At 43.0% G+C, this 23,061-nt stretch overlaps 2 protein-coding genes across 3 annotated transcripts in view; both read left to right on the forward strand.

Annotated features, from left to right (window-relative positions):
* Positions 1-3,000, forward strand: part of lrba (LPS-responsive vesicle trafficking, beach and anchor containing) — a 462,623-nt gene extending 459,623 nt beyond the window's left edge. The window contains exon 57 of the mRNA XM_079552680.1: positions 2,991-3,000. The gene's annotated coding sequence lies outside the window, so the exon portion shown is untranslated. The remainder of the gene's footprint in view (positions 1-2,990) is intronic.
* Positions 1-23,061, forward strand: part of nr3c2 (nuclear receptor subfamily 3, group C, member 2) — a 142,459-nt gene that overhangs the window by 102,041 nt on the left and 17,357 nt on the right. For both annotated transcript variants that reach the window (XM_079552694.1, XM_079552693.1), the window contains exons 5-6: positions 4,771-5,103; positions 10,129-10,273. In XM_079552694.1, the coding sequence (XP_079408820.1) occupies positions 4,771-5,103; positions 10,129-10,273 (478 nt within the window). The remainder of the gene's footprint in view (positions 1-4,770; positions 5,104-10,128; positions 10,274-23,061) is intronic.

Here is a 23,061-nt window from a genome sequence, read left to right on the forward strand (position 1 = left end):
TTATGAAAGCAGGAGTGTCCAGGGTCCACATCATAGCAGCAGCTCAAATAGAGTGATCCTGTTGGCTGTCATTGGCTCTTAGTGGTTTGAAGAAGACACTATAATGACGACTGAACTTAGGTTGCCTTAAGGCAGGGATGTCCAAACTTTTTTCATGGGGGGCCGCATACTGAAGCAAACTCGGGGTGAAGGGCCATAGTTCGGTGGTTAGTGCCACGAAACCTTGGACTAGCAGAGGTTTAAATTGTACCCCACACCTTTATTTATGCTTAAAACCTTCATGCCAGCTCTGTCTCACAATAAAATATTAGTTGTTAGGTTAGAATTGTGTAGAATTATAACTTTTCAAATAAATAGGACAATCTCTGAAGATGTGTACCGATTCAGTGACAAGGCTGAGGGCCACCAAATATTGGTCTGAGGGCCGCATTTGGCCCCTGGGCCGCACTTTGGACACCCCTGCCTTAAGGGTTGCCATCCAACTTCACCCCATTTGGTGCCATAGGAATATACTGGGAGAGGCCAAATGCTAACAACATGTTTGGTCTTTTTGCGTGACTGAGGGCACACAGTTGTTCCATACTGTGATGTGTTCTTACCTGAGCTTAGACGAGTTGATACGTACCTGTCTGGTCCTTGTGCGTGCCCGTGGAAGAGCGTGGTAGCTTCCAACTTCACCCCCGTTTGGAGCTATAGGAATACATTGGGAGAGCACGCACAAGGTCCAGACAGGTACGCATCAACTCGTCTAAGCCCAGGTAAGAACATATCTCAGTGTGGAAAAACGGTGGCCTGTTCCTTTAAGATTGTCGGAAGGGGAGAATCAGGGCTAAAATCGGCCTTATTATCCTGCCTTGTGAACCAGGCTTAATATGCAAACATGATATTTCTCAATTTAAAGCTGAAAACACAAGAGTTAGTCAAGAGTTAGTAAATGTCCAAACTGGTGTTAGCCGTACGGGTTTGGCCATACTTGATTTCAGCATGTTCACCTCATACCTGGAGACACAAGTCAGCCATGTTCGTGGAATATTAAACAAAAAAGTGCATACACTACCTTTAAATGTGTACAATAAACCTGGTACTCTAGATCCCTGAGCGCTGCGTTCCATCCACTGCTCCCGCTGCTACAACGGCATTAACAGATAAGCCAAATGCAGAGAATCAATGTCCCCACAATAAAGCCTGCCATAACTATTTATGCTATTATAGTACAGTAACAATAAAATACTACGGATATGAGCTTTTAACTGCAAAATACCTTCCAGTACGGCGTCTCTGAAAGGACACGGCGACTGATTGAAGCGGCGGCCCGGCGTGGCTTTACCTCATTTAATCCAAGGTTAGATCTTTGAAATGCGAAACAGACGATAGTTTCACAGCAGTTTGATAACGAGTGAAGGGGAAATGTGTGAACGGCTGCCATTTCAAAAGCAGCTCGTCCCCACTTTGTCAAAATGAGCCGTCAAAACAGTGCGTAGAGCTAACTTCTTCCTAATCCTCGCCTCGCTCCCACACCTGTTTCTGTAATACCTTGCGGCATCTGTGTTATCCACATTTCACAGACCTGTTGTTTAGTGTTATTTGGTTATTTCCTCGGCGTTTACTGCGTTTAAGTTCTTTTTAAAAGGTGTTGTTCTAAAGTGGCAGCGCGGTAAATTAGCCGGAATATCGCTTTATATTAAACTGACTCGGATTTCCATGGAGAGACAGCTCCATATATGAGGATAACAGACAGCCTTCCATAGACTTGGCAGAAACGGATCGATATCTTTCTCTAAAAGTCTGAAATTGCATAAATAAACCAAACTGCATCTTTTGGCCGGGAGCAATATTTACATGGCATCTACTGTATCTTTCAGTCACCAGAACACTTTTTTATATTACGTTAGACCTTTTAATCATAGTTGCTAATAATCCGAGAGAGGCAGGATAGCTTTGTAACTTCAATTTAGGTTCAGTTTGACATTATGTGCATTAGAAAAATGATCCAATATGGCGGCCGGTGGCATATTGACCAACCATTTCTTAAAACATTAAATCATGGGATTATTGCGAGAATAAACCTTGCAATGAAAGGTCTTGGAGACATTGCAGGGAGATCACGTGTCAAAAGGTGAAAGACAACAGTGTTCGTACCATTGCCACAACTGCTTGAGACGGTCTATCTGATATCACCAAGTAATTAAAGAGTCCAGGGCCAATGTAAAGTTGTTTGCCCAGGACAAATGTTACGGCCAGCTAATCAGCCGAACCCGAACCCTAACATTGGTCCTGGGCAAACAACTCTGGCATTGGCCCTGGACTCTTAATTACTTGGTGATATCAGATCCACTGCTTGAGACCTCTCGGAGACCTCTTGGAGACCTCTTGGAGACCTCTCTGAGACCATGCGGAGATTCCACTGAAATCAAACTTGTTAGTTTTCACCGAGACTGGAGACTCGCCTAATCTCCAGGGGACGTCTCGGAGACATCCCTGTGACCAGCGGAAACTTGGGTCTCCAACTAGTCTCCAGGCCGATGAGATAGGCCCGTAGTGTGCGCGCAGTCGTGTACATCATGACTTGTGGAACCCCTGGCATGCGTATGTACATGACAAAAAGTTCAATTGATATACAATTGCACTTTGCACCATTTCTGCAGCAGAGTACAGAAATGGCGACTGGAGAACTCGCATATACCGAGTCGAAATTGGATGTTGTTGGCAGGTCTATCCACCACCTGCTGAAAGTCTTTGGAGTGATGGGCCCTAAGAGAAGGAGGGCAGAGAGAAAAGCTGAGACAGGGAGCTTCTGGTTGTGGCTCCGGGGCAGGGAGCCAAAGTGGGGAAATCAAGGGTCTTAGGGCCGGTCACAGGGGGCAATGGAGAGATGCCTTAATGCTGGCCCCACCACCCAGAGGTGTGCTGATATCAAAGGGGCGAAAACATCGGTGAAGGGTGGTTCTCAGCTGAAGACCCTGTGACCGGCCCATGGGCACTGGCATAAGTGCGTCAGGCAGTAACGCTCGGCAGGTGACTCCTGTGCTAAAGTTTTGAGCACTTAGAGATTCACTGACGGTGGAAAGACTAACCATATGTTTTACCCAAGCAAGATTTATTTAATAATAATGTTACTCAAGTACAAGTAAAAAGCACTGTGTGACAAAAACTACTCCTAGGAGCAAAGTTGTAAGAACATAGACTTACGCATAAGGTATTGTTAGCCTATTAGCATGTTTCTGTTTGCTAACGTAAGAGAACATTGATGCTGTCACCTCTCACCTTTCAACACAGTTAGTCTAAAAAGTTAATATAGATATACTGCATTATTGCTCAACATCTCCATCTACTGATACAAAAACGGATGCATAAAAACGGGCCAGGAATGTGTTTGTAAAAAACGTGTTTTGTACCTGGCAGTTAGCACCCCAGCAGATGACTCTTTGCACAAGCATACTGTGTCCCCATAAGCACACATGAGCGGGAGTAAACAGATGTGTGCCTAAAGAAATTCTCTGCTAAAGGTGTTGAAAAGCAGCAGATGACCATGAATCACAAATAAAAGCTTTAAGACGTCAGCGAGAATGGCAGCCGTGAAAGCTAACCGTATATTAGATCTATTCATTCAGGTCAAAATGAAGAATGAAGAAAAGAAAAACCTTTATTACTCAGTGCACATTGTCCCACTCGAGATTTAACATCAGCCAGTGATAAAAATAAAATAAAAATGAAATAAAAAATAAAACTGTTACTTTAGTTACTGCTGAAAAAAGAATTCTATAGGGAATTCTAAAAGGGGAAAAAAAGTGTATGTTTCTGTATATTTCTTTTTCATTTAGATCTACTGGAAATGCTGTGTATATGTAATTACCTCATAACATTTCTAGATATAGACAGGAGGACTGTTAGCAATTAAGAATTCAGGACAAAATATAGTTTTAGAAATAAAAAGGAGAAGCGTAGTTAGGTTGTGCAATGTGTTTTTTCCTATAGCTGTTAGCATTGAACCATCAAACATCTCAAATTATGGATGATCCAGATGTTTTCAGCTGTTCACTCATCAACCACATTTAGGTCAAAGCCTAGTTAGAAATCACTAATTAACATACAGGCCTTTTGAGATTTTGCTTTAGATATGAATTACCTTATAAAAGTGGCCTCTGAGCTAAATGCTAACTCATATTCAGTTAAAAGTGCATTACGTAACTTTTGTTGTTCTTATATTACTGCGTATTTGACCTTTCAGTGACCCTCTAACTTGACACCTTTACATTCCATCTTGGTGGCACTCCAGGACTTTTTAGGGTTTTCTGGTAGGTTTTCTGATGGAACCATGGAGACTGTTCATTTCAGTTGATAAAAAACAGAAAACTAAGACACTAGAAAGAAAGAAAAAAGCATCCTAGAGGCCACCGTGATGGACAAAGGTCAAACTGGCACTCATATTAACTTTTTTTCTGCACAAAATGTTACATAATGCACCTTTAAGTTTCTGTTTTTGGTGGGATTGAATACACATCCGATGGCCACATGCCATACCTCGCAATACTTGAATACAGAGCCTAGCTTTACCATTCATTTGTATGGGGATAGAACGCCTGTTTTGAACGCTCGATTCAAAACAGGCAACACACGTACGCATTTGTAGAAACAGATAGCTAATGTTTCTGTGATTTCAATGGCAAAACGTTTGTACATTTGCATCCATAACTGATACAAGTTTTAAAAGATAGTTACTTGGAACAATACCACAGTACCTATAACACACCGTCTTCTTCGTCCCCACAGCGCGGAAGTCTAAGAAGCTGGGGAAGCTGAAGGGTCTGCACGAGGACCTCCAGAGCGCCAAAGAGGCCGGGGCGGGCGCCGGCGGATACCTGTGCTCGGAGAAGGACCTGAGCGCCAGTGCCGCCTCCGCCCTCGTGCCCCACGGCCCCGGGGTGGTCACGCCCTTCCTGCCCCCCTCCATCTGCAGCGTGCTGGAGCTGATCGAGCCGGAGGAGGTGTACTCGGGCTACGACAACACCCAGCCCGACACCACGGACCACCTGCTGTCCAGCCTCAACCGCCTGGCCGGCAAACAGATGGTGCGCATGGTCAAGTGGGCCAAAGTACTTCCAGGTTAGTGACTGTGTAAAGTGATAAAAATAAAAAAAAACATGTTATGGATGAGTATGAGATGAAGTGGCGTGGTAGTTTAGCGAATTATCACAATAATTAGGACATATATAATATATTTATAGCACCATTTTTTTCTCATGTTGTGCAGCCCTGGCAGTATGATAAGGTCATGTAAAGGTTTTCGAGGAGGGACTGGCGGGTCTTGTGGCTCTGTGGGAGCTTTGAGAAACTTCTTCCTCTTTTATTACCAACTTTTCAGGATGTGGCAACCCCTGAAATTTAGATATTAAATATCTATTCACAACCAACTCTAACATTTATTTTGCATAGTTTTGGTTAAATGTCATTAAAGAAAAGGGGGTATTGTACCTTTGTTAAATTCCATCTCAGAAAATGTTCATTGTTCTCAGTGAATTCCCGGTGAAGGCTGTATGACATTGATTTCCTTATGGCGCTGTTTGAAGGTGTGCATTTTGTAGCAGCACTAAGAAAATACGAATGAATAATTAAATAAAAACAACAAGCTGTATGGGAACAAGTACAAGTCTGTGGACGTACTAATACCTGATGCTGCAAGTCAGTAAACATTTTTATTGATAGCTGTTAGCATCATGGTTCTCTACCAAGCCAGTATACCCTGTGAGACAGAGTGCTTTTACGTTAGTGACAGACTACTTCAACCATGTAATCGTGAATTAGTCAACATTACGATTTGTTATCTGTAAAATCAGATTTGAACATGATTTGGGCTCAGACCCCCCGTAATGATATGGAATATATGGCATTGATGGATTGATGGTGGTGGTAGGACGAGACCCGAGATGGCAAGTTCACAGACGACGAGGAGAGCCAAGGAGAGGCCAGGCGGAGGAGGGGCAGAGGAAGGTCGCAGCACGGTTGGGAAATGGCCGAGTGATTGACCGGAGAGCTTGAGAAGGGCTGACTGAAGCAGCATGAGCAGCTGCGATGATGGGCTGACGTGAGGCAGTTCATTTCGTCGACTAAAATATTTTGTCTTAATTTTAGTCAAAGTAATATTTTTGCTGACTAAAATTGGACTAAAACTAAATTAAACGTTTTTCATGAGACTAAAACTATGACTAAAATGTCCAGATATTTTAGTCGACTAAAATCTGACTCTTGAACTCCTCCGTTCTCACTCTCACCTATGGTCATGAGATCGGGGTAATGACCGAAAGGACAAGATTGCGAATACAAGTGGCCGAAATGAGTTTCCTTCGCAGGGTGGCTGGGCGCATCCTTCGAGATCGGGTGAGGAGCTCAGTTACCCGCTTGGAGCTCGGAGTAGAGTCGCTGCTCCTTTACGTCGAAAGGAGCCAGCTGAGGTGGCTAGGGCATCTGTTCCGGATGCCTCCTGGTCGCCTCCCGCGGGAGGTGTTCCAGGCATGTCCTAGTGAGACGTGGAAGGCCCAGGAAACGCTGGTGGGACTATGTCTCCGAGCTGGCCTGGTGTCGCCTCGGGGTCCCCCCAGAACAGCTGGAGGAGGTGTGCGTGGATCGGGAAGTCTGGGCATCTCTGCTGAGACTGCTGCCCCCGCGACCCGGCCCTGGATAAAGTGGAAGAAAATGGATGGATGGATGGATGGATGGATGGATGGATGGATGGATGGATAAAATCTGACTCAATCAAAATGAAAAGGAGAGACTAAAATCATCCAAACGTCTATTGACAGTCTGAAAGATCCTTCATGTACATATCATGTACATTCAAGGCCAAAGGAACCGCTCTGAGCTTTGTTCATGTGGGAGAAGCTCCATGAAGCAGAGGAACAAGATTAAATATGATTATAATGAATATTATAAATGTAAAGTCGACAGAATTTAATTTACTTGCAATTTTAGTCGACTAAAATTAAACTAAAATAGATTTTTTTTCCCGACTAAATCTTGACTAAAATTGCATTACATTTTCCTCACAAGACAAAGACTAAAACTAGTTAAAAAAATATGTTGTCAAAATTAACACCGACGTGAAGGTGCGGCCTGAACTGGGGCTGTGATTATGATTGGTAAAGGCTGCCAATGAATGAAGGCTGCAGGTAGGTCTTCAAGGTTGAATTTCCGCTGAAGCTTCATTTCTAAAGTAAAATCTTCAATAAGCCACATTGTCCAGCAGCATTTGTGAAAGGACTGACAGGTGTTGAATTGTATAGCGTGACAGCGGTGGGGCAGAGGAAGCGCTTTGATACCCAAAGTGTCCAATTGTGTGTTCGGTGATGTCTGAGAGGCTCGAACCTTTAAATCTTTAACAGTTTTTTTTGGCAGTTATTCTCACACTTTAGTCTTTTGAGTTTCCATGTTTTTTGTCACCTAACCGTCGCATTTGCTTTCCTGTCATGTACAGCGCGAGATCTCACTTTAAGTCCACACCGGCAGCATTAAGTTGCGCGCACATCACTAACTCTTCTCAAAGTGGAAATTACAAACTCCACGGACCAAACAACGCGTCAGACTTGCTCAGCCCCGAGTCGCAGTAAATATTGCATCCCGAAGCTTGTGTATCCTTCAATTACGGAGCGGGTCTTGATGAGGATAACGCGCTTACATCTCAACTTTACATCTCAATATTTTGAATTATTCATTACCCTGGTTATATCGGGCCAAACCATTTCCAAATATTAGATCACAAAATGATTCCGCAAAGCTCCTACAAGATTATGAGGAAATCCAATTTGACCATTAAATAGAATCAAGATTAAGGCTTCCAAAACAGAGTTCCCTTCAGTCAGCCCCCTCTGATGTTGAGAAGACGATCCGATGTCTATCATTTTTCAGTTCGGCGCATAAGCAGGAATAAAGTATGCTTAAAAAAAAGAAAAGGAATGAGCAAGTTCCCTCCCAAAAACAGATGCCAGTCAGTGACGACGTATTGAAGGATGCGGCGCAGGTAGCTCTTTGACGCAGTTTCATTTGCTGTATTGCAAATATTTGATACCTCCTGGGTGTCTGCTTGCCATATCCGCGGGTATAAATAGAAGGGGAGCCAGACGGAAGGGTCAAAAATGTGTACCTTGACTTTGAGTTATGCCACTGCCTGCACACGCTTTAGATTGTACTGCAGATGAGGTGAGTTAACACAGATCGACTGAGGCAGGATGTGCGGGAGACTTTAAACCATCAAGTGGAACGTCAATAGTTACGTTCTCTATGGTCAAGTTTGAGTGATTTCCTCAAAGTGGACACGAGAGCGGGTCACACAATCAATTCGATGGATGAACGCAGACGAAAACAGTTAAACACATGGTACCATTGACATCTGTGTACTTTGGTCATCGTGACGTTCTTCATTATACACCATGTTGTACCTTGATTTGGTTTGATCAAACACCAATAACTCATTTTGTATATTAATGTAAATAGCCTCAACTTATATAGCGCTTTTCTATACCTTCATTAGGCCCAAAGCGCTTTGCAGTAAGGAACCAGTCACCCATTCACTCTCTCATTCATGCACTAATGTACGCAGACGCTGGAGGGAAGTTGGGTGAAGTGTCTTGCCCAAGAGCACATTCAGGAGCTGGGATCGAACCCCGGACCTTCCGATCATGAGACGACCCGCTCTACCAACTGCGCCACTGTATTTAATGGAACATAAAGTGTGTTGAGATGGTTTAGTAAAATAATCCAATACAGTAATTGCAATATATCATCCTGCTGATTCCATGAGATGCCATCCATCCATCCATCCATCCATCCATCCATCCATCCATCCATCCATCCATCCATCCATTTTCTTCCGCTTTATCTGGGGCCGGGTCGCGGGGGCAGCAGTCTCAGCAGAGATGCCCAGACTTCCCGATCCACACACACCTCCTCCAGCTGTTCTGAGAGGACCCCGAGGCGACACCAGGCCAGCTCGGAGACATAGTCCCACCAGCGTGCCCTGGGCCTTCCACGAGGCCTTGTCCGGCTAGGACATGCCTGGAACACCTCCCGCGGGAGGCGTTCCATGAGATGGTGCTACTCAAATTGCCTCCACTACAAAACATGCTCTTATTTAATCCCACCCGCCTCTTTGTTTCTTTTTACCATCTTGCATACCAGTATTTTTGAAAGGGTGGGGACTTACACGCACAGATTGTCAGTGAATTAAACCAAACGCGACGATAACACCCACAAACTGTGAAGGAGCTGGTTTGTTTTGGACTAAAACTTCTTCCAGTGCTGCAGTGGTTTTGCGTGGTGGACTGAGTGACGTTCTCTTGTGAATTCCCTGTGTGTCTAGACCCTCTTTCTTTCCTGCAAAACCTCTCCTCACTACACCAGTATACTGTAAATCCAGCCTGCTGGAGGTGAAAGCCAAAACATCCTCAACTCTATAATATCCCAGCACACCTGACGGCATGGGAACCTTTGTGTACCATGGAAAACTCCTGCATGACTTTTTAATAGTTTTTCATTACCACCTTCCCATCCACATACAGAGAGTGCTGAGCTTTCTTTGAGACCACGCACATCACATACCTGTCATCAAACGAATGAGCGGCTGATTGACACACGGATCAACACAAACCTGAGCCTAAGCCTCCATAAGTCACCGTGTGTGTCCTCAGCTGGCCTATCTTTTTCATGTCGAGGAGTTTGCTGCCAGACTTTGATTGAGATTTTGGCAGACCTCCTAGTTGACTCTATTTTAGGAGCTCCATAGACAACATGCCAATAACCGCGGGCCTTGTGGGATTTGCATGAAGTAAGAATGGGTGAGCGCTACTCCGTGCCTCTCGAGTCTGGGCAAATATTTGTACACTGTGCTGGATGATTGGTGGTATTCGGGCACGCGTACAAAAACTTGGCGTCGATATATAGATGCCTCGGAAGTGTAAGGGAACCGTAATGAGGTGTTTACGGAGCTAACCCAACATCTAGCCCTTCTCTTGTTCTATCATTGTCGATGCCATAATTGTCGTGGAACGCTGAAGTTGATCTTCCTGGCTTGCTAAGCTCAAGTGTTAGGGAATTGAAAGGTGGTATTTTTTGTATGTTCACCCACGTCTGTTTCCCCAGGTTTCCGTGGTCTGCCCATCGAAGACCAGATCACGCTGATCCAGTACTCGTGGATGTGTCTGTCCTCCTTCTCTCTCAGCTGGAGATCCTACAAACACACCAACGGACAAATGCTGTACTTCGCCCCCGACCTCATCTTCAACGAGTACGTATTCCCAACATAGAAGACTGTGTGCTTTCAAATGATGGAAGGCAGTTTGTGACGACGGGTTGTTTGATTTGAATCAAGTGCATGAGATGCTCTCCCAGTGTGTCCCACTTCCCAGGGTTGTAATGTGGAACAACAAAACAGGAAAAAGAGAAAATGTTTTCATGTTGGGATCAAAAATCAACAGATTCTAAAAGGAAACAAGCAAAGTTATCAACTAATATCAATTACATTTGAATTACATCAAGGGACTACGTATGTACCATGTACTCTCTGGCATTGCAGATTATGTTTTTCCTGTACATTTTTCTTATTTCTATACATTGAATAATATTGAAGTTCTGTCTTACTACTATTCCTACTGCATATTGTAAAGGACACATCTCACTTAATATGGCATGACTTCATTATGCTCCCCTGGCAACCCGGACATGTGGAGTATGTAAAATCGTGAGTTTAAAGATTCGATTGATGCTTTTGACCCAAGTCTTTCTGGAAACGTTTCAGGCTCTAGCGTATGGCAGAAGGTTTGCGCCGTTTGTTTACGTTGTTTATTCCTTTTGAAAAAGTGAAAAAGAAAGCCAGCAAGTGATCTTTCTCCTCTGAAGGCTTCAGATAGCCTCTCAAGAATATGCTGCTTCTTTCCAGTTCAGAATTTACCCAGAATATTTATCACACTTCCTTTTCTCACAAGATCTCTATGTCGCTATTATAGCTCCTTTGCATATTTAAATTTGAGCCTCCAAGTCTGCCTTTTGTCACCAGTATCACTTTCGATTCCATTTATACCTTTGTCACACCACCTATTTCACAGATCTAAGTTACAAGGAAGTGAAGCCTTAAAAAAATTCTTAGTATTCCAAACGGGATGCGAGCTCTAATTGGTTAGTTCTACACATCACACCTTTTGCATTTGCAATTAATGCTATAACACAGCATAGTATTACGAGAAAATGTCTGTTGAAATTATGCCTCTGCGTTGGAGGTGGTAATAAAAGTTGCAACTATGCAGGGACTTGTGAGAAGCCCCAAACACCAAGCATACTTTTCCCACAGAGATGCCATTGTCTTCTTATTGAGTGGCTTATTTTATGTTAATCCATGCAAATTTCTATTTTGGCTGGTGGACTTTGTAGTTGTGGTGTGCGGAAATGGAACAAAAACAAGGTCATTATCTCTCCTTTTGATTGGAGTTGCTCTGCTAGTTTTGCATGGCTTTTAAATGGCCTTGGAAAGAGGCAGTCAATGGCCCACTTGATCTGTATTAATATATTTGAACTACAAGTGGATGTGAGGAGCGCACTGGGCTACACTGGATGTTATGAAAAAAATAATTTTAAGTGCGTAGAAAGCAGGCTGGCCGTCCGGGGGTTCGGGGGAGTTGGGAGGGTTCGCGTGGGGGTAAAGTTAAAAGCTAGCTTACATAAGTCAGTATCGGTGGGTCAGTTTGTCCTGAAAAAAAAATAGATAAATAAACCACTGGGCAAATGCCATTGTGTAACGCACTCGTTCTTGTGTGTGTCCTGAATGCACACACTGATGTTAATTTGGCGAGAGGGAAAGGTTTAGCGAAAGGCAGCAGTAGAAGAAGAAACAACCCAATTAAGCAAGATTATGATCGTCAGCGTTACAACATGTTTCAAAGCTCAAACGTGTGTTAAGTTTTGTGAGAAAGTCAGCTGTTGATCAGGTGTTTCAGTGTGGTCTTCGCTGTCGTCTCCTCGTCCCTCAGCGCTGCCAGAAGTTTGATGTGAAATTCCATTGATGCTCGCTTATTAGAATACAGCCTCTGATTGGCCGGATATTAATTGATCGGAGTCTCAGTATCAAAGCAGACGACAGGTTGTAACTAGGGTCCGATCGATATGTATTTTTGGGGTCCAATACCGATATGAAGGTGGTTGACATGGCCGATAGACGATATATAGGCCGATACTTTAAGTCATTTAATTTAATTTTTTTATCTCTCAAATGGCCTATAGTTAAACATGTATTAAAGGGGGGGTATTATGCAAAATCGACTTTTTGAGGCTTTACATCATGTCATTATGTCATTCTCTCATTAAAAACATGCCTGAAGTGTTGCCTTGGCACATTCACGTATTTTCGAGTAATCTGTAAAAACTCTGATGGCAGCCATTTTAGGGATAGGTTTGCCTGAGTCCTCCTAGGAACGCCCCCACCTCCTGGAGACGCCTCCGAGCTTTTGTCACCAGCCGAGTAACCAACCACTGCTCCTCAGCAGAACCCCCTCCACACTGATGCCACAGACAGCGTGTGGAGGGGGCGTGTCGGAAAGGTCAGAGGTTCTTAAAGAGACAAGGCATCACTTTCGGTTCCGGAGATATTGGCATGCAGTCAACTTTTCACCCAACTTTGGAGTGAGACATCGATCGGTCCTGATTTGGGTGGCCGTTTTCTTGGCTATAGTGTCTCGTAATCGACCGAAATTCAAAGCAAAAAATAAGTATATGCATTTGCTACATCGACAAAACCATTTGTACCTCAAAGGATGTATATGTATCTGTCAGAGGGGGCACTGCACCAAGGCAAATGGCCATTAAAAGCCATTGAAAGTGTGTGAGAGCTCTTTCAGGGGGGGTTGGGGGTTCTTTCCCTCAGATAATTTTGCATAATTCAGATGTGATTTCCTGCATTCTGGTGGATTTAGATCATGGATAATACTTTTAGCTGGTCTATTTACTGGTGTTAAAGAATTAATTTTCTGGGGCCCCCTTCAAATTGGGACCCTTCAGCAAATGCCCAGTGAGTCCCCTTCATCGTTACAGCCCTGCCAAAAAGTACAATGAAAAAGCTTTGTGCATATTTGAGAACAGTCACATGAAAGTCAGAAACACGTTTAAAACATTCTTTGAATGTACCCTGATATCACTTTTGAAAACATTTATGTTAGGCGTTGTTTGGATTCTACTTGAGTGTTTTAAGTCAGCAGCATATAATTTAGAAAATCCTCTGGAGTATTTGTATAGCGTGTTTGATTAAAATGTGAATATAATTATTCCCTTTAATAGCTATCAGAGTCACAAAAAGAAAGCTATACAAACTAAAACAGCATTAAACTAGAAAAAAAGCAATAAATCTCTATGCTAAATTGTACAATATGCATTATGAGCACACACAGGACTTTGCACAATACTTTTTTGTCAGGCTCAACAAAGAACACACAAAAAAAATATCATTGTGCTCCCAAATTTGATATGTAAATGCGAGAGTGCTGGGTTAGAAACAAAAATACACAAATGACAAATGCTGCTAATCCACTTTTGCTTGTAACTTGTTTTGCACATGAGCAAACACTTGTGATTCCCATACGTAATCGTGTCCTTACACTCACCATGGAGCTACCTTCACCACAATGGTCTGTTCTTGCCAATGACAGGCTGTATTTGATCCAGCGGAATTCTCTACTTGGCTGCTATTAGATGTCTGATCATGACAAACCCCCGTAGGATGAAAACTTCTACTTTTAATAACAGACTCCCTGCTCATCAGTCAACAGATCTAACTGGACACTTTACATGCACAGAACATTGGACTGTGTCTTCACCCGCTCTGCATCCTGTCTCCTTGCTGTTACGCTAAAATAGCTCCAAATCAAACCTTTTCTTTTTGTCACCGCTTGTTTTGTTGACTGTTGACGCGGAGAGAGCAAATGCACATGCGAGGGGCCGAAAAGTCAGGGATATATTGGTTGAGCGTGAGATTTGAGGGTTGTGGCGTGAGAGCGTGTGAAGGCACTCAAATGCGTGTGCCCTGTTGGCATGTTTGTCAGCCGATAGCCGATATTGTAAAATAATGTACCTCATATCGGCCCGATATATCGGCCCTAGCTGTAACACCCACCAGCTGAATGCTGATTGGCTGCCTCCGCAATAAAGGGAAACACAGGTCCTCGTCCTGATGCTCCTCTGTGTCAGTGAGAGCAGCATTAGCATTAGCATTAGCATTAGCAGCTGTCACTGTGAAGCCACAAGAGGAAACTTAAAAAGAATAACATGACAGAGATGGACTTTATTTCAGTCATGAACGACATGTTTCATGGACGCTTTAAAAAAAAAAAAAATGTGGATAAGAGACTTCTGTGAGAGTAAAAAGTGTTTCCTGGCGTTAGCTCCTCCTGCTTTAGCTGCTATTAGCCACATAGAGCTACATCACAAGCACAACAGCTCAGATTTTGTCCAAATGTGGGCCTGGTTTGTTTGTTAAGTCCTATTTTGAACCTGGTTTAGTTCTGGTTTAGTCCCAGATTTTCTTTGTTTAGTCCAAGTTTTGTTTTTACTGGTCCAGATTGTTTGGTTTAGTTGTAAGAATGGTCTACTATACTACTATAAATAACATGAGCCTCCCCTGTTGGAAAGACCACCAGCTGCCACTGCTCCAAAGATATTTGACAAGTGAATAGGAAACACCTATGGCCACATCTTCTCCTCTCCTCTACGTTTCATTTGTTGCAGTTGCATCTAAGCCTCAATATGCACTTTTAATAAATGTCCCATGAAACGCGCCATAGAAGAAGCTGCCTATATGCTACGGATTTGGCACATGGGAGATTTGGCCGGTCCCCTGCTCCCCTAGCTACTGTATATAGTGTCTGATGAATTATTTGTAGACAGCCAAAGTTGTGACACCGCTGTCCTGTGCTAATGCATTTACTGGTGCTGATGGATGAAGCTGTCACTCAGACTGACACAGCAGATAAGCCCCGGACATAGTGGACACAGATTTGGCCACATGTGCGCTCCAGTGTCAGGGCACGCTCCCACTGTGGGGTTTAGGCCTGGTGTCATCATCTCTGTGTGAAGTCGATGTTAGCCTTGAAGAAGCTAATAGGTGGGTAGTATGATTTAACAGGGACATATCATGCAGGATCGTCCCTCAGCACCATAGAACCTGCTACCACAGACTACTTTTAACCGTTTTTGTTATAGTTGTTGCATATTAGAGGCAGATGGGCCGATCAAACGGACAGCATAATGAAGGTCCTGGGTTCGTTCCCGGAGCTGGATGGGGCCCTTCTGGGTGGACTTTCCGTGTTCTTTCCATGTCTGCCAAGGTTTCCTCCGGGTACTCTGGTTTCCCCCATCACTAAAAACATGCACAATAGACCAGGATGAATGTGAGAGTAAGAAAGTTAGCCCCTTCTTCATGTCCGATTCACTCCCAAATAGTGTCATTCGTTAGTGCTTTGTTTGTGCACCTTTGCATTCTTTTGTTTTGTTTTTTAGCACTGCACGGTGGCACAGTTCAATGGCTGCGTCGGGCCTTTTGGTGTGGAGTTTCCACGTTCTCCTTGTTTCTGCGTTGGTTACCTCCGGGTGCTTTTGTTCCTTCCGCTAAATTAGGGCTGGGACGATCCACTTTTGTCACGATCCGATACGCATCGCGATACTCAGGGGCCGATCCGATACATATCGTGATAATCAGGGGCCGATCCGATATGTATTGTGATACTCAGGGGCCAATCCGATACGTATCGTGATACTCAGGGGCCGATCCGATACGTATCGTGATACTCAGGGGCCAATCCGATACGTATTGTGATACTCAGGGGCCAATCCGATACGTATTGTGATACTCAGGGGCTGATCCGATACGTATCGCGATACTCAGGGGCTGATCCCATACATATCACGATACTCAGGGGCTGATCCGATATGTACCGTGATACTCAGGGGCTGATCCGATACGTATTGCGATACTCAGGGGCTGATCCGATACGTATTGTGATACTCAGGGGCCGATCCGATACGTATTGTGATACTCAGGGGCTGATCCGATACGTATCGCGATACTCAGGGGCTGATCCCATACATATCACGATACTCAGGGGCTGATCCGATATGTACCGTGATACTCAGGGGCTGATCCGATACGTATTGTGATACTCAGGGGCCGATCTGATTCGTATTGTGATACTCAGGGGCTGATCCGATACGTATCGCGATACTCAGGGGCTGATCCCATACATATCACGATACTCAGGGGCTGATCCGATATGTACCGTGATACTCAGGGGCTGATCCGATACGTATTGCGATACTCAGGGGCTGATCCGATACGTATTGTGATACTCAGGGGCCGATCCGATACGTATTGTGATACTCAGGGGCTGATCCGATACGTATCGCGATACTCAGGGGCTGATCCCATACATATCACGATACTCAGGGGCTGATCCGATATGTACCGTGATACTCAGGGGCTGATCCGATACGTATTGTGATACTCAGGGGCCGATCTGATTCGTATTGTGATACTCAGGGGCTGATCCGATACGTATCGCGATACTCAGGGGCTGATCCCATACATATCACGATACTCAGGGGCTGATCCGATACGTACCGTGATACTCAGGGGCTGATCCGATACGTATTGCGATACTCAGGGGCTGATCCGATACGTATTGTGATACAGTAAGAAATTATGATAAGTAATATGTTTACCTAAAAATGCGTAAAAAGAAAGTCATGTGTCCAAAGTTTATAAACCAAATGCCATTTGACATTTATTGAAGGTTGAAGAATGTAACAAAGTGCTGTTATTGGAAAACAAAGGAGTGCCTGATAAAAAGGCCTCCAAACACAAGCAATGAAAGTATTGCGATACTCGATAAAGTATTGATACTCGGTATTGCAGCAAGTATTGCGATCCGATCTGATATTTTGTCCCAGCCCTAAAAAACATACATAAGCTTAATCCTCCAGCCAGGTGATTCTAATCATTAGCCCGCCTCCACATCTGGAGAAAGATCCCTGGCGTTGGACACTTATTTTGAGTGCACAAACATGCACTAACAATCGGACACAATACGAGCAATCACTGGTATTGTTTACTTCTGCAATTTTCGCCGGATGTTTTGGTGAACGGTAGGCAACAGCTGATGCATCCAGGCCTCTAACACGGTTTTATGAAATGATCGATCTGTTACAGTGCAAGAGAAGCAATGCCCTGTTTATGAACATAGTTTTTGCCGATTTTAGAATTCTTATCATTTGTTTAAAACGTCCTACCACGGCCCCCGGATCTGACGACATCGCGCTCGCTCGTATGGATTATAACTTCACACCGGCGAGTCCCATGTTACCAGACAAGCAAACGAGACATATTGCTTTATACTGCACCGTCAATTTGCCATAGACACGCAGTAATTCGAATTACATGAGGTGAAATATCAATTCCGAGGAACACAAAACCTAATTTTTAAGCTACAATTATGCATGATACGTCCACTTAAAATGTACTTCAACTTCATTTAGACAATGTACAGGCATATTGAAATAGAACACAGAGGGAACATATAGAGTGAATAGCCTGAGGGGTGACTGGCTGATGGATAAAGGTTGCAGGGTGTGATTGGCAGGCAGCAGCAGATTAGTGACAGGAAGTACGAATGAGGTCGAAAATAAATTTCATGGTAGAGTTTAAGCCTATGGTTAAGGTGTAGGTATTTAGGTGTAAGTATAGGAAGTTTCACATGAATTTTCACAGTTTTCAGAGATAACAGTTTGCCGGTTGGTGGAGACTCGCGGACAAACTCCAAAGTTCAGGCCTACACTTGTGTCCTTGGGCGAGATGCTAGACACTTCCTTTGTTGTTTAAGATGTACTCCAGAAAGGCGTGACACAATTTCTATGGCTTTGTATTTCCATCATTGCAATTTCGATCGTACGAGGGAAACATAATATTACACAACTCAAACTTGACCGTACTTTGCTCACAACATCTTTACCACATTACAAGTTGAACTAGGATTCAGCTTTTTTATTTCCCAGAGATCCCAGAGCACTCTCTACACCGTACGTCGGTGAAAGCCGCGTATTCTGCCTTCCATTACAGCTGCCAATCAAAAGCATTCCCCCAGCGCTGCAGTGCAGAGGCATGAATATGGATGTGTACCCTATATATGGCAAATCGGCGCAAAAGAGCTAATTTGACATCAATCTGCTAAACAGGTGTGTACGTCAGCAGTGTTAAATATTCCCATGTAATGATCATTCTGCATGGAGAGATATGACAAACTTGCTAATGGGTGAGAGAACGGGAGGAGGGCTCTGCAGGTGCTCGTCATATAATTAGAATATCGTGGAAAAAGTGCATTTACTTCTGTTATTCAACTTAAAATGAAACTAATTATGATAGTTTGATGATGATGGCTTACAGTCCATTTTTTAATTTGGGGTTTTTACAAGCTGAGCCAGAATAATGAAAATGATAACAAACAAAGGCTACATATCTCTCTCTGCATGTAATGAGTCTATATCATATATTAGTTTCACAGTTTAAGTTGAATAACTGTTGAATAAAGTAAATGCGCTTTTTCATGATATTCTAATTATATGACGACCACCTGTATAAAATTGCGCTTTTCTGACAAGTTCTGATTTGTGGTTTATTTTTTAAGAGCAGGCAGCGTTTGAGATATTGGCCCATTTTGTTTTCTTTAAAGGGACTATGCAGAGTTTAAAGAGGGGGTATTATGCTTTTTTCAATCACACAGCACCAGTCTATAGCACACTACAATGATGACCAAACCTTCTGTTGGTCTGTAAATGCAGTAAATTAGAATAACTGCCTTGTATAAAATTGCTCTCTCAAGATGGCAGTAGCGAATGTCTTGAAATAGGCCTCTGTCTCTTTAAGAACCTCTGACTCTTTCCGACACGCCCCCTCCACACGCTGTCTGTGGCATCAGTGGGGAGGGGGTTCTGCTGAGGAGCAGTGATTGGTTACTCGGCTGGTGACGAAAGCTCGGAGGCGTCTCCAGGAGGTGGGGGCGTTCCTAGGAGGACTCAGGCAAACCTATCCCTAAAATGGCCGCCATCAGAGTTTTTACAGATTACTCAAAAATACGTGAATGTGCCAAGGCAACACTTCAGGCATGTTTTTGATGAGGGAATGACATAATAACATGATGTAAAGCTTGAAAAAGTCGATTTTGCATAATACCCCCCTTTAAAAATGTTAAAATTAAGTATTTTCCTCCCCCTACATGTTTCAACAACGTCCTATAGTGTAGAATGAGTCCAGACCTGTTCACCACAACTGCCTCTAAAATCCTGCACTGTCACTCAAAAAGGTGTTAATTCGGGTCCGAAGTGCCGTCATGCACGAGCTAAATATAGAAGGTGCAGTTACACGTATGACCTGAGATGGCAGTAGTGAGTATAAAATGGCCAACTTGCATCTAGCCCCTTTAAGTACTAAGTAACTCTTGCCCCTAGAGGCCATAAGAGCAACTGCAGGTGTCGTAGCAAGTATTATTAATTGTCTTGGAGAGTAAATACTACGCTGACAGAAAAGGCGAAGGGAGAGAGGGATATTGTACATCCAATTAATCAAATTTGGCTGTAAATACTGTTTAAAGTGACGCTAGCCCGCAGTTAGCTTTGCCCGTTAGCATGTTAGCTATCTTTGTGATTCTCTTAGTGTGTATTGGTGGCTCCGGTCCGGTGGCAGGAAAGTTGCAATTGTGGTTTCTGACCAGAGACACCAGGGACAGATAAAAGACCCTCCAATCATCCCATAAACACTTGTATTACCCCCACAGGGACTCCGAAAAGGATTTATTACGGTAAACACGTTACTTACGTAATTGTTTGGGTCACTACTTTTTACTTGTAATTGAGTAAAAAATATTTGAAAGCGATGCTACTCTTACTTGAGTAAACATCTTTGGCTACTCCACCCATACATGATCATTTAGAAGTATTTGTTTTCTTATCAGAAGGATTCGTTGATAGATATGTCCAAATTTTTATTTTCAGTAATAATTAGTTTACTCACATACTAGAGGAAGATAGACGATAACCAAAATCCCATCTGAAGAAATATTTGTACATGTTATCAAAACAAACCTATGAATTCAAACCGATTTCTATCTACCAGGATAATAGATTGAAGGAATTTTGTGCACTGTCGGCCATTTTTACTCAGAAAATGCCAGATTTTCATAGTAAAGTAAAGAAAACTTGTAGATTACTCTAAATAGACGTTTTTTCCCTATTTGCCTGCAGTGTCTTAAAAACAGACAAAGCTAAACATCTGCAGTCTTATACTTATCATGGTTTCAATATGAGTGTGTTTGATCCTGCAGACCGAGATGATAGGCTTTTCCCTTAGTTTCTTTCTGCATCTTCTGCCACAGTTGATACCTGAGCGAAGGGAGGTGAGAAGGAGAAGAAGAGTGTGTTGCTGCGCTATATGCTGCTGTTTTCTCCCAAAACCAGCAGCTCATTTTGGGCAGTGATTCAGCAAAATTGATTCGGGGGGGAAAAAAGCGTGCGAGAGAGGAGCAGCAGCAGGAGCAGAAAGAGGAGGAAAGGAAAAAAAACAAAAACGTGTGAAGACTTTACAAACTCCAGCCGAACTTGTCTCAAATGATGTTATGCCTTTGCACCTTGTGAACCAGCCACCGAGCCGAGAAACACTTTGCTCGGCTCCCAAACACACACACGCACACCTTCGCCTCATACGCTGTGAAAGCCAAGTCTAAAACCGTATTTCAAACCACTTATAGGTAATGCATTGGTTCCCAAAGTTTGGCCTGGGGCGCCTGGTGGCCTGTGAATGTACTGCACGTGCGGCCCAAGAGACTACATGAAAACATAAGACATTTTACTTAAGAAAACAAATATCTATGGAAGGAAAAGGCAGTGGTCAGGATTTTGAATTGGCATAAAGCGGTGTCTGCAGGCAGTGGTCGGAATGGCATGTGATAAAACAGTGAAAACAAGCTTTCAGTTATAGCTAATGGCATATAAACAATTTGATTGCCATAATGAACACACTGTAAGTGCACAACTGTTCAGAATGAGTGATGATTTACGCCTAATCCTTTCATCGCCAAGTAAAAACAGTGTAGCTTCACTAGCGAGGGAGAGCTAGGAGAGGGAGTGGGAGGAGCTTATGGGGTGATCGAGTGAAAACCAGAAGTGAAACTACTGGATTTAGATCAATATTGCATTTTCTAACCAACAAAATGTAAGGTAGAGATAAAGATGTGTTTGAGATTATTATCAAATACCGGCAAAAAGCACAACACCCCCCCTTTAAAAATGTGGAAGACAGATCAGAGTGCTTCGGCAGTAGAAGAAGAAACAATCAAAGTTAACAGGATTACTCAAAATTAGAGATCGACCAATATGGGCTTATTTTAGTCCGATTCCAATTTTTTAAAATTTATATTAGCAGTCAGTGTTGATTTATTGCTTTATTAGAGGCATAGGATTGATTTATTCAGGACGTTCATGTTTAGTGGTACTTCAGAGGGAGCTCATTGAAAGACAAAATTCAACAGATACCAGACAAAAAAGACAAGAAGAAAACGGTCTCTATCCTTTATGGCTCCAAAATTATAAGCAAAAGTCTGCAACATAAAATATATAAAATATGATCCAAGGTGAACAAACTTGCCCAGTTTTACTATTTCCCAGCCGTGGGACCCCCCGATGCTGGTGTATCAAAGCAAACATTAATAAAGAATTGGCTACAAGAGGCTATCGCCAGTACATTTTTATAGTTTATGTGGAAGGTGAACTCTTAACCCTTTTTCTGTTTATTGTGGCTCCCGTCAACGCATCCACCTACTAAATTGTCATGTACGTACGCGGCACTCGTACTTAATTACCCTATTGTAAATGTCAGAGTCTTTTATGTTTGCTGAAAATGGCGGTCGGAGCCAAAGAGTGGCGACATCTGCGGAGCATATTTTAGATTTACGCAACGCTTCCTGTTTTTGAGAACAAAACAGAGCGGGAGTTTAATGAAATAAGGCAATGGATGATTCTGTCAGAAACGCTGTGAAAAATGTGCGTCTGTCTCAGGTGCGAGCGTTGTCGTCTGTTAACCAGGAGATCGGCGGTACGCAACCCTCATGCTAAACACGGAGCAATCTGTGGCCCTTTTGCTTCAAACAGATGGATTTTCACACAGGTATAGACTGTCAAATACTACGCTCGAAGAGTTGAAAAGCTCACGGTTCAGCCTAATTAGTCTTTTGTGCAGCACTTGTATCATAAAGGTTTCAGACATTTGCCTGAAAACAAATGATCAGTGTGCACTTTTTGGACTTGTAGGCTAATCATTTAGCAACAATTTGTGAATGTCTTTTCATGTTCTAAGTTGTCGTATTTCGTGCCTAATATCATTCATCTGACAGTTGTGAGTAGGAGTAGGAACCTCTCGGGTGCCTCACAACTCGATACGTGGCTCACAATAACGATACACCGATACTGTCATAATCGATATACTGGAAAAAAAAAAAAAAAAAGTGTCAGGGATAATTTCTGGGGTGGCAACACATTTTACAATGTCGAATGTCGAGCATACACAAGTTTTGCTTGATTGCAAGGCATTTTTTTGTCCATTTAGATGCAGGAATCTACCAAAATATATACAAATAGCAGCATTGACCATAATATGAGAAGGGGGTTTCTAACTCAGGTAAAATTCCAACCTTTGTAAGATACAAAAATGAAGAAAAAAAACATTATCTTGGGAACCACAGAAGTTGGCACTTGTCTCCTTATTTAGCTATAAAGTTGTTGTAATTCTTTCCCCCGTCAATAAAGTACCAACTGAGTGTGAGCCTCCGTAAGCACGCAAGAAGCTTCTTGATGTGAGACATAACATAACAAAAAAAAAATTAAATGAATTAGGCTTTGAGGATCTGGATTGCAACTAGAACTTGAAACAATGCATTTATAAAGTGCCAGGTTAATGACTGCACTAGAATTTAGACAGTTCCAGACAAGGACAAAACCTGG

The sequence above is a fragment of the Gobius niger genome, assembly GCF_951799975.1.
Source record: "Gobius niger genome assembly, chromosome: 3".
NCBI lineage: Eukaryota > Metazoa > Chordata > Actinopteri > Gobiiformes > Gobiidae > Gobius > Gobius niger.